Below are 12,480 nucleotides of genomic sequence, written 5' to 3'. Positions count from 1 at the left end.
GCACGGGATGAGCTGCCTGGGGGCAGGGATGGGCTCACCTGGGATGTTGTGGATGGTGATAGCCAGGATCATCAGCAAAATCCTCCTCCAGCTGCTGCTCCTGGCCAGGGGGGCTCCATCCTGGGGTGCCAGGAATGCTGGGGGGCCCTCGGGCACAGGGGGCCCTGCTCCTCTCCTCCTCTGGTAGGGCTCCCCATTCTCAGCCTTGTCTGGGGACAGAAAACACCAGGGTCAGCTGAGGAGGGGGCAGAAAACACCTGGGTGAGCTGAGGAGGGGGCAGGAAACACCAGGGTCAGCCATGGTGGGCACAGCTGGGCAGCTCCTGCCCCCCTTCCCAGAAGGAAAAAGAAAAGAAAAGGAATAAAACCAACCAGAGCAGGGGGTTCCCCACACTGCAGAGCTCAGGGAGACCCCAAGATTCTGCCTCCTCCTGCTCCTCCTCCAGGGATCTGCTCCTGGTCCCACCCAGCAGAGCTCCAGCCTGGCTGGGCCAAGCTCTGGGGCTGATGAGGAGGATGAGGGTGATGAGGATGATGGGGGCAGAGCTGCTGAGCCCCACATGAGACCTTGCCCCATCCAAAACCTGGCAGGGCTGCAGTTCCATTGCCTTTGCTGATGAAGGAAAACCCCCAAAACTTCCTTTGGATTTCCCTCCCAAAACAGCTGCTTTTCACCATTATTTCTTCCACTACCAAAAACATTTGTCCTTTGGATCCCTGGGTAACACCAGGCTCTCCCAAACCTCTGCTCCCAGCAGGACTGGTGCTCTCAGCTCTCTTCCAATCAGTTCTTTGGAACCAAACCCCAAAAACCTGAGCCCAAATCCAGGCTGGGAGGGGTGGAAGGATCCAGGCAAAGCCCACCCAGCACCTTCAGCACGACCAGGGCAAGGAATGAGGAGCTCAGCTTCCTCAGCCTCCCCCAGCCACGGCTTCCAGTCCAAGATTTGACACTCAGACACTGTAATTCTCCCTCTCTGGAATTATCAAATTCTCCCTCCTGCTCCTTGAGCCCCCAGCTCCAAGGTTGTTTGACTGGGCAGTGCAGGGAGCTGTCTGAAATGATTCTGATGGGATGCCAGTGCTGCCCTGGCACAGCACACATCCCAGTGTGTGATTCCAGAGCCAATGAAGGACCTAAGCACCACGGGGCTGCTGCAAATCCAGGGATGTCACCTTGGGAAGGCAGAGGTGTCACAACACTGCTCATCATGCCAGCTGTGGCACAAAACCAGACACCTGCAGGCTTCCCAAAACAGCAACACAGGGAACACAAGCAAGACTGAAGGTGTTTTCACAGAACCATCCAGCTTGGAATTCTCACAGAATCATCCAGCCTGGAATTCTCACAGAATCATCCAGCCTGGAAAAGACCTCCAGGATCATCGAGTCCAACCCACCTTGTCCCCAGAGCACTGAGTCATTCCTCGGCCACTTCCAGGGTGGTGACACCTCCCTGAGCAGCCCCTTCCTTCCCCTTCCATCACCTGCCCACCTTTCCCAGGAGGAAATTCCAGCCTGAGCCTCCCTGGGCACAGCTGAGGCCACATCCCCTGGATTTTTGGTGCCACAAAGCAGGTGAGAGCCACACCTCCCCCTGGGCAGCAGCAGCTGCATTCCCTGGTGTCACAGGTGACAGCAGCACCCCTGGCTGGCCCCAGCACAGAGCCACTGTCACCATCACTCTGCAAACACAGCAAGATGCTGCCCAGGCAAATATTGTCCTTGTCACCGGCCTCACGGAGCCGGCTGTCCCCAAACGCCAGCCCCGGCTGTGACATTTGGTGGCAGAGCCTCAGCTCTGCTCCAGCCCACGGGGACATGGATAAATATTTTGTTTGAAGCATGACAAGGACAAACAGATCCCAGGGAGCAGCCTGGCCAAGGCTCTGTGGGAATGCTGGCACGGGGAGCCCTGGCAGAGGGGCAGCCAAGGCTGTGCCACCTCGGGATCAAATTCCCCGCTCCTGGCACAGCTCTGGCTTCATTAATTGCTTGGCACGTGTCCCCTGTCCCCACAAACAGCCCCATCCCGAGCTGCCGTGCCCAGGCTGACCCACAGAACATGGCTGTGGGGTCACCAAAGCCCTGGGGAGCTGCAGCTGCCATGGACAGCAGGTGGAGTGGGGATGCAGAGGGGCAGGAACCCCCCTGGGGCACCCCAGGCTTCCCAGGGAGGGGAGAAAGGGATGCTGGGCAGACCAGAAGTGACAAAACCCCAGAAAGCTGCAAGTGTTCCATAAAACACCACAGCAGCCAGGGCAGATTTCCAGAGAATCATGGAATGGTTTGGGGGGAAGGGACCTTAAAGCTCACCCAGTGTCACCCCTGCCACAGGGACAGGATGAGCAGCTCAGTTCTTGCTCTCCATAATTCCTCTTTCTTTCCTCCTGGCATTCCCACTATCCACAGTCACCTGCTGCTCCTTTCATTCCAAAAGGACAAGGTGCCTTCAGCTGGAAAAACTCTCCTTGCACATTAATTAAATTAGTTTAAAAATAAATTAATAAAAGCATTAAATCCCAGAGGTTTAAGCAGAGATGGAAGTGCCCATAATTATGGAATGGTTTGGGTGGGAAGGGACCTCAAAGCCATCTAGTTCCACAGGGACACCTCCCACTGTCCCAGGCTGCTCCAGCCTGGCCTTGGACACTTCCAGGGATCCAGGGGCAGCCACAGCTGCCCTGGGAATTCTTTTCCAGGGCCTCCCCACCCTCCCAGCCAGGAATTCCTTCCCAATATCCCATCCAATCCTCCTTCCTTTCAGTTTGAAGCCAACCAACAAAAGCAAAAGCCCAGCCCAGCTCTGTCACTTCACTGCCACCTCCTCGGGAGCTCAGTCCCAGCTCACTTCTATCAGACACCTCGTTAATGATTGTTTTATATTTTACATATTATTTTTAATTAGTCTGCTTGGTCCTGTTGGGGGAAAAATAATAAAAAATTGCCTTTTCCAAGGAGATCTGAAGCCCCTCCAAGACCAGTGGTGAAAAGGATAGGGGGGGATGCCGCAGGGGTGAGGAAAACAGGGAAAACCTGTGGGAATGGAAAAGAATTGGTGCAGCTTTTCCAAGGGAAGCGCTGAGGAGGGGCTTGGAAGGACGGTTTGAACACAAAATCACCTCTCCCCTAAACAATCCCTGGATGAGCCAGGGATAAAGGCAGCAGCACCAAAAGCAGGGAGACAATCCCGGCATCGTTTTCAGAGGAGTGTCACACACAGAGCCGGCTCAAGGGATGAGCTCGACTTCCAAGTGCTGCTGGAACAGAGGATAAAAAGGAAAGGATAATTACAGAGCAGCGATGCCACCACTGCCAGCTCGGGAGGGACCGGGACAGCCAGGAGCATTCCCAGCTGGAAACGCGGGGCTGGGGGAACAAAACAGTCATTAGGGATAAGCACGGGCTTGGCTGGCAGTCAGGAAAGCCTCAATGGCAAATTGGAGAGGAGATAAGAGCAGAACAAGGGCTGGGCTGTAAAGAAGAGCTGACACCACAGACAGGCTGCTCCCACAGCCGTGCCAAGACAATTAGGTGGCAAATAACTCTCCGTGCCACAGACATGATTTTAAATCTTGTTCACAAAAAGTCCTTTAGATATTCCACTCGATTTATCATTATTGAATTTCTTAGTAAAGCTGCGGGGCAAAGATTCTGCCAAAAGTTTAATTACATATGTGCAGCCTGCTGCATTTTTCATATCCTCTGCAGCCAACACTGGAGAAAAGATAAATGGCTTTGAGCGTGGCTTAAACTGCTGCTGAAGTGAAAAAACCGACTGGCTCCTTATCAGCATGTGAAATGGCTTTTTATTTTTGATTATTCCTTAATGAAAACTGTTTGCATTAGCCGTGAGCTCAGCTTTGGTGCACAAACAGACCGAGGCTCTGTTGACTCTGGGCTCCAAACGCTGCTCCTGCACTCCCTCAGCTTCCAAATCCACACCCGTGGAGCTCTCCAGAGCCTTTCTCCTCCTCCCACTTAGGCCTGGCTTTAACCTCTCCTAAGCCCTGGAGTTCAGAGTGCTCCGGGCTCTGGGGCTGCCCAAACTCCCCCTGGCACAGCCTTGGAGCCCATGCAGCCCCTCTGAGGGGGTTTAGGACCAGTTTTAGTCCCAGTTTAGCTCCAAAACCCCTGCAGAAGCCTGGCGGGCAGGAGGGGCTGGTCCCCTCTGGCACAGGCTCCTTCTCCAGGCAGCAGCCCAGCATCTCCTCTCTCCAGGCTGGAAGAAACTCACTGAGGACAATGTGGAGCTGCCCTCGGCTGGAGATGCTGGAAGGAAAACCATTCCCAGCTCCTCCACCTTTCCCCCACCCATTTCCTCATCCAAGCCTTCCAACGAGGCTCTGGAGAGATCTCCAAGCTTAGGGACTCCAGGAATTCTTCCTTCAACTGAACTTCCAAGGGCTGAGCTGGTTCCCCGGTTGAGATTTGACATCTCCCATCTCTCAGCTGTGGGAGAAGGGGAGGAGAGGAAGTGCCAAGCATGGATGCACCACAGACTTATTAAAATCCCTAATTAACTGCTGCTCACTGGCTGATCTTGGATATTATTTGGTGTTGATGAATATGGGAAAGGCAGAAAAGCCTCAAATGTTCTTCTGTTGTGTAATTCCAACTCCAAGCTCAGGTAACACCTGGAGGGAGCAGCAGAGCAGCAAAAAAGCTGCTCCAAACTGCTCTCCAAGCCCCACAACATCCCTTATTCCCTGCAGATGGAATTCTGGGTTATTGCTGTGCCAGGAAAAGCAGGAGAGTCTAACAGCTCGGACTGACCCTTGTCTGGGCATGGGGAAGGGGAGAAGGAACAACTTCCCAAAGAAAATGCCAGTGCCAAGAGCTGACATCCCTTCCCCAGGAACACAAAGGAGTTGCACTGAAATCCTCCCCCTCAAAGGCTGAGATAAATCAGAATCACTTGGAAAATCTCTCAGATTCCCAAAGGCTCCATCAGACAATCCCAGCTCCTCTCCACAAACCCTGGCTGCTCCATTAGCTCGGAGCAGATGGAGGGAATGGGTCCCTTGGCACTCATCCATCCCCCTGGGCTCCAACTCAGAGCCAGGCAGGGGAATCACCCCCAGGGACCCTGGATGGGGATCCCAGGGGAATCACCCCCAGGACCCCCAGAGACCCTGGATGGGGATCCCAGGGGAATCACCCCCAGGACCCCCAGAGACCCTGGATGGGGATCCCAGGGGAATCACCCCGGGAAGGAGCATCCCCCACACCCAAAGGCTGAGGGAAGCTCAGCAGCTTTCCCTGCTTTTGAAAGGCTTTTCCCCGGGCCCACCCATCTCTCCAGCCTCTCCTTTTCCTGCTTTTTTGGCCCATTGCAAGCCCCAGATGAGAAATTGGATCAAATTCCAGAGCCCTGGGAACTGGAGCCCCACAGGAGCGTTCCACACCAAGGCACAGCACGCTCTGCTCTGCTTCCCCAGGACCCCAGACGAGTTTCCCTCAGCTTTTCTTGGTTTAAAGGCTCTTTTCAATGATTCCACTCCTGTTTTCCTTCAGCTTTCCCTGATTTAAAGGCTTTTTCCAATTATTCCAGCCCGGCCTTCCCTCAGATTTCCCTGCTTTTTAAAGGTTTTTCCAAGGATTCTAGCCATGTTTTCCCTCAGCTTTTCTGTTTCAAAGGCTTTTTCCAAAGATTGCACCCCTGCTTTCACTCAGCTTTTCCCAGTTTAAAGGCTTTTTCCAAGAATCCCACCCGTGTCCTCCCTCAGCTTTCTCTGTTTTAAAGGCTTTTTCCAATGATTCTAGCTCTGCTTTCCCTCAGATTTCCCTGGTTTAAAGGCTTTCTCCAATTATTCCAGCCCTGCTTTCCCCAGTTTAAAGGCTTTTTCCAAGAATCCAACCCTTGTCCTCTCTCAGCTTTCCCTGTTTTAAAGGCTCTTTTCAATGATTCCACTCCTGTTTTCCCTCAGCTTTCCCTGGTTTAAAGGTTTTTTCCAAGAATCCCACCCTAGTCTTCCCTCAGCTTTTCCTGTTTTTTAAAGGCTTTTCCCAAGAATTCCACCTGTGTCTTCCCTCAGCTTTCCCTGCTTTAAAGGCTTTTTAATCCTTCTTTCAATGCCTTCCCTTAACTTTCCCTGCTTTAAAGGCTTTTTTTTCCAAGGATTACTGGCAGCCATGCCTTCCCTCAGCTTTCCCTGATTTTTAAAGGCTTTTTCCAAGGAATTCTGGCAGCTCCTGTGGCTGGAGCCATCAGTGCCACTGCTCTCCAAGCGTCCCTGAGCAGCCAAAGCCATTCCCTGCTGCCACCTCCTCCTCCAAACCTCCCCATCCTTGTTTTCCTCCTCCTTTTCCCACTGCAGGAGGAATTCCAGGGAGCACAGAAGGGCCTGGAAGCCGAGGAGCAGATGGGTGTTAGGGAGCATCTGCTGCCACACAGGAAACGCTGCTGCTCTTATCTCCCACCTCCAGAAGAGGTTTTAATTAGTGCCAGTAATTAGGCACAGCACGTCCTGGGGGATGGCTGCAGACAGGTACGGGGAGAGCTGCATCCCACGGGCTCCAGGCAGGTGCAGTCCTGGGATCCACACCTCTGGCACGGGGATCCCACCAGAGCTGCAACCCAAACTGCCAGGGAAAAGCTGGGAATGAGCCCCCAGAGCTGGGAATGAGATCCCCAACGCAGAGCTGGGCAAACCCAGTCCTCAGGTTACACTCAGACAACAAAAATGCTGGAAAAGAGGCTCCCTGGAGCTGCCCAACTATGGTCAAAATAAGGATTTCTTTTTAAAAATAGCTTTTATTTACTGCTAGGAAGGCTCAGGGTGCTCGAGCAGAGAGCACAGGCTTCCCATGCTCCAGAGCCCTGGGACTGAGTGGGAATGGGACAGCCAGGACCCCCCTGTGCAGGGTGTGTGACTGCAGCCCCACACACGGAAAAAACTCATTTTCCAACATTTTTGGCAGATCAAAGAGGTGCCTGCCTGTGCTGAGGCTTTCAGAGGAACATAAACAGAGAGGCAGGGTTTGTTTGGAGCCTCCATGCAGCACAGGAGCTCCCAAAAAAGGCTGTTTCCTTCAGCAGCACTGACTCCCCCTTGTTCCCATGGATCATTCCTGGGGTCTGGCTGGAACCTGGAGGGTGCTGGAGCACCAGCCTGGACCGTGCCAGCACCAGCCCTGGCCCCATCAGCTCCCTCCTGCACCAAACTGGGGTCCCAGTCACCAAACACAGGGAGTTCAACACCCAAATTCCTCATGAATGGCACTTGGAGCAAATCCCACCACAAAAAAATCACTCAGAGCTCAACACACAAACCCCCTCTCAAATATCAACCAGAGCTCAACACCCAAATCCCACCACAAACATCACTCAGAGTTTGATCCCCAAATTCCTCCTCAAACCTCAGCCAGAGCCCAACACACAAATTCCTCCTCAAAACATCACTTAGAGTTTGAAGCCAAATCCCACCCCAAACATCACCCAGAGCTCAACCCCCAAACCCCTTCTCAAACATCAACCAGAGCCCAACACCCAAATTCCTCCTCAAAACATCAGAGTTTTGTTGGTGCAAAAAAACCTCAGAGTCTTACCCCCAAATCCCACCCCAAACATCACTGAGAGCCCAACACTCAAATTCCTCCTGAATGTCACTTGGAGCACAACACCCAAATCCCACCACAAAAAATCACTGAGTTTGACCTCCAGATTCCTCCTCAAACCTCAGCCAGAGCCCCACATCCAGATCCCTTCTCAAATATCACTCCAGGACCAATCCAGCCCAAAAAGAGCCCCAGAAGCTTCCAGCACCCCAAAAGTCCCCAGTGGGTGGGGGAAATTCCCTGGCAAGGCCCAGAATCTCAGGGTGATGGTGCCACCAGGGCTGCTCCCAGTGAAGGAGCAAACCCAGGTGCCAGGGGTGACACAGCTCGTGGTGACAACACGACGTGCTGCTGGTTCCTGGCAGCACACAGAACTAATTCCCAAAGCCTCCCTGACCTCACAGCTCCGTGTTTAAGGATTAATTCCTGGGGCAGGAGCAGCAACACCACGCTCGGTGTCATTACATGCACCAGGTCCTTTGAGCAAACCAATTCCTGCTCCTTCCAAGAGCTCCTGAAAGAGCTCCCAGCAGATGAAGTGCTTGGCTGAATCATTTGATGCTGGAATTTTACACATCCCAGTAAATTTAATCACTTCATTTCCGAGGGCTGAGCCCTGCTCACGTCTCCCAGCCTTGGCAGGGAGCAGCTTCTGAGGGGAGAGGGATCAGACAGATCCCTCTCTCTTCAGAGAGTCTCTGAGGGAAGGCAGGAAAAACCACTCATAAGCACTTGAAAAGGAAAGTGGGATTTATCAGGAGCTGTTGAGGAACCAGGCAGCACCAGGCTGGGATGATAACACTAGAGCTGGGGATGGGGTTGGTGCTGCCCCCCCTGAACAGCCCCAGAGCCTTCTCCTGCCATTCCCAAATGTTCCTGCCATTCCCAAATGTTCCTGCCACCATCCCAGCACCCAGGAACACCTGCACACACCCCAGCTGTGCCCCCTGCCCAGCATTTCTCCCCATTCATGGATTTAATCCATTTATTGCCACGTTATTCCCAGCTCACCTTCCCCGTGCCCTTCCCTCCTGCCTGTCTTTTGTAATGAGAGCTGAAGTCTGGAAATCCAGGGAGCAGGAATTGGGGTTGGCACAGGCTCCAGGAGCAGCCACACATCCCAGATGTTGGGATCCCAGAACAGAACTGTGGTTATTCCCACTTGGATTTCACCATTTCCTTCCAAAGCAGGGACAGGATGAGCAGCTCAGTTCTTGCTCTCCATAATTCCTCTTTCTTTCCTCCTGGCATTCCCACTATACACAGTCACCTGCTGCTCCTTCATTCCAAAAGGACAAGGTGCCTTCAGCTGGAAAAACTCTCCTTGCACATTAATTAAATTAATTTTTAAAATAAAATAAATTAATAAAAAGCATTAGAGCCCAGTGATTGAGTGCCCAGTGGAGCAGTGCCCATAATTATGGAATGGTTTGGGTGGGAAGGGACCTCAAAGCCCATCCAGTTCCACAGGGACACCTCCCACTGTCCCAGGCTGCTCCAGCCTGGCCTTGGACACTTCCAGGGATCCAGGGGCAGCCACAGCTGCCCTGGGGATTCTTTTCCAAGGCCTCCCCACCCTCCCAGCCGGGAATTCCTTCCCAATATCCCACCTATCCCTGCCCTCTGGCAGTTCAAAACTCCTTCTCCTTGCACACCAGCTCCTTGCAAGCCAGCTCCTACAAGGAATTCCTCCAATGCCAGGCTGCATTTGCTGCTCAGCAGCTCCCAGTGCTCTGGGGTAAATCTACATCTGGAGTTGCCATCCTCATCCCCCACCCAGCACAGGGAAGCAGCACCAACTGCTGCTGGGGCTGGCACACACTTGGGAAAAGGGGCCCCTCTCAGAGCTGGAAAAATAAAATAAGGAATCGATTTCTGAGGAAAATAAATAAAGTGCTCCTTTGTTCTCAGCCCTTGGACTCACAAAATCAATGCCAGCTCCCTCTGGAGGGACAAACAGATTGGATTTTTGCCTGTTCTCCAGGAATAACCAAAGCTTGAGGCTGCTTCCAGGAGCACAATCCATCATCCAGGTGGGTGGGATTGGGAGTGGGACACCCTGGTGGTACCACACCCCCTGAAGGAACCCAAAACCCCCCTTGATCCACAAGGGATCCAATTCCACCAGAACTGCAGGGGTTCAAGGGGTTGTGGGGTGGGAAGAGAGCAGGAGAGCCTGGATCCCACCACAGCCCTGAGTCCCCACGGAGGGACTGGATCCCAACAAACCCCACGGGGAGGAGAGCAGGAGATTCCCCATCTCCCACTGCAGGGAAAACCTGCAGCAGGAAAACACCCCAGGGAGGGAAATGGAACAGAAGAGAGCCCTGCTGGCTGAGCAGGAGCCACTTCCCCAGGATTCCTGACAGGATCCCAGTTTTATTCCAAGTGCAGCTCTCTCCAGCCCTGCTCAGTGTTCCATGGTCCTATTTTAGGGGTAAAGGCAAAGCCAGGGAGTGACGTGGCCAAAGGAAGACAAGGCTCAGGCTCAGGGCACGGGATTTTTCCTTCCATAAACTCTGATTTATGGATCTGGGATGAACAGCTGTGAAATGAGAACTCCTGTCTCTGGCAGAAGCAGGAACAGGCTGTGGCTCCAGCCCAGAAATGCAGGGTGGCTCCAGGTGGTCCAGCAGGATTCCCTCACTCCAGCCCTGCAGGAAGGACACGCCACTTCCCAGGGCTTGGACAACATCTGCCCCCACAGAGGGGACAAAACCATGCCCAGCATCATCCTCACACCAATCCCAAATCCCAGGCACATCCTCCCACCAATCCTAAATCCCAAATCCCAAATCCCAGGCACATCCTCCCACCAATCCTAAATCCCAAATCCCAGGCACATCCTCCCACCAATCCTAAATCCCAAATCCCAAATCCCAGGCACATCCTCCCACCAATTCTAAATCCTAAATCCCAGGCACATCCTCCCACCAATTCTAAATCCCAAATCCCAGACACATCCTCACACCAATTTTAAATCCTAAATCCCAGACTCATCCCCACACCAATTTTAAATCCCAAATCCTAAATCCCAGGCACATCCTCACACCAATCCTAAATCCCAAATCCCAGGCATATCCTCACACCAATTCCAAATCCCCCAGAGCTGGGGGAGGTCAGTAAACACCACCCCAAAATCCATTCCATAAAAAACAGGGATCTGAACCATGCCTGGGGTGTGTGGCAGAAGGAGCTGGGTTCATTTTCCTCCTCAGAATCCAAAGGAAATGGATGTCCCTGAGCCCGAGGTGGGAATGCAGGGATGACTCAGCTGGAGCTGAGCAGGGTGGGAGCACACATGGAAAAAAAATCCTCCTCGTTCCATTTCCCTGTGTGTTCCCACAAAGGATCACTCCAAACTGCCTTCAGCTGCCTTCCCATGGGAAAACCCTCACACTCAGCACCCCAGGCTGCCCTGCTGCCCCTCTGCCCCCTGCACAGGGCACGTGGATGTGTCTCACAACCCCACTCCAGGAAAACACTGGCAGGGAGCAGGAAAGGATGGAGATTGTGCAGGGATTTGGCAGCCAGGGCACAGCCAATACCCCTGAGCCACCTCACTGCCCAGGGAAAGCTGCTGAGATGCACCTGGGAAGGATGGAATCATGGGATGGGCTGGAAGAGACCTTTAAGCTCATCCCACTCCACCCCACAGCCACGGGCAGGGGATTTTTCCCTGTCCCAGGTTGCTCTGAGCCCCATTTCAAATAAAACCAAAATAATCCCCCAAAGTGCCTCTTCCCAGAATGGGACTCCAGGAACTGCCCCCATTCCCACCCCGGAGAGGGATCCTGACTGGAAAAAGCCCCACAACCTTTTCCAGGATGAATTTAAAATCCCAGCATCTCCTGTAATCCCCTCCCAGCTCCTGGGAGCAGGGAAGGCACCAGGGCCCAGCCCCTTGGCAGCCAAACAAATAAATAAGCCCCGTTTTAATTACACTTAATTGGCAATTCAGGCCGACTTTCAGGCATTCACACCATCTGCTGCCACACATCCAGCCCAGGCTTTGAAGGGAAGAAATCCCAGCTTTGCTCCCCTCTCCAGAGGCCCCTGGGCTTGGGTTTTATCGTTGAGCATCACCCAGGAGGGTGAAGTCGGGGTGAGCTCTGTGCTCTGGAGGAGCCCCAGATGGGCAGGATCTGCTCAGCTCTGGGCCTTGCAGATAACAGAGGTTCAGAGATAAACAGCTTTGCTTGAAGCTGACAACAATACAGATGAGAAAGCGGCAGGGCTTGGAAAATCAAATTCAAAATAAATGTAAAAGTAAAAATAAAAGTAAAAATAAAAGTAAAAATAAAAGTAAAAATAAAAGTAAAATTTAAAAAAGTAAAATAAAAATAACAGGAAAAATAAAAGGAAAAATAACCGGAAAATAAAAATAAAGGAAAAATCAAAAATTTAAAAAATCAAAATAGAACCCCCCAGCACCATTGAATTAAAGAGGAATTTTACCTAGCTCCATTGAATTAAAGAGGAATTTTAGTGAAAACCCCCCAACCCCCCTGAATTAAAGAATAATTAGAATGAAAAACCCCCAGCCCCACTGATTTAAAGAGCAATTAAGCACAAATCCATGAGCCCCACTGAATTAAAGAACAATTAGACTCTAACCCCCCCACCCCCACTGAATTAAAGAACAATTATGGTGCAAACCCCCCAAACCCGCTGATTTAAAGGGCAATTATGATCTAAACATGGCTTTTAGCTCAACAATCAATACTTGTATCTGGGAGAGCTTCCTGGTGGGTGGGGGAGGAACTAAAACATTGATTTTTAGGGCAAAGGCATATTCCATCATCCTGTGCCATATACCACGGGCTGGGCCATAAAAGGGAGGCCTGGGCATGAACAACGTGCTCAGGACACCCAGAGCTGCCAGGAAAATAAATGTGTGGAAATGGAAATCAGACGGGA

General features: G+C 52.3%; 1 protein-coding gene across 1 annotated transcript in view; it reads right to left on the bottom strand.

Moving 5' to 3' along the window:
* Positions 1 to 12,480, bottom strand: part of SLC39A11 (solute carrier family 39 member 11) — a 70,768-nt gene that overhangs the window by 30,719 nt on the left and 27,569 nt on the right. The window contains exon 6 of the mRNA XM_041485841.1: positions 39 to 209. Within this exon, the coding sequence (XP_041341775.1) occupies positions 39 to 209 (171 nt within the window). The remainder of the gene's footprint in view (positions 1 to 38; positions 210 to 12,480) is intronic.

Source organism: Pyrgilauda ruficollis, unplaced genomic scaffold, assembly GCF_017590135.1.
Source record: "Pyrgilauda ruficollis isolate IOZ18807 unplaced genomic scaffold, ASM1759013v1 scaffold72, whole genome shotgun sequence".
In the NCBI taxonomy this organism is placed as follows: Eukaryota; Metazoa; Chordata; class Aves; order Passeriformes; family Passeridae; genus Pyrgilauda; species Pyrgilauda ruficollis.
The sequence above is the reverse complement of the archived record's forward strand: the minus strand, read 5'-3'. Positions and strand labels throughout refer to the sequence as shown.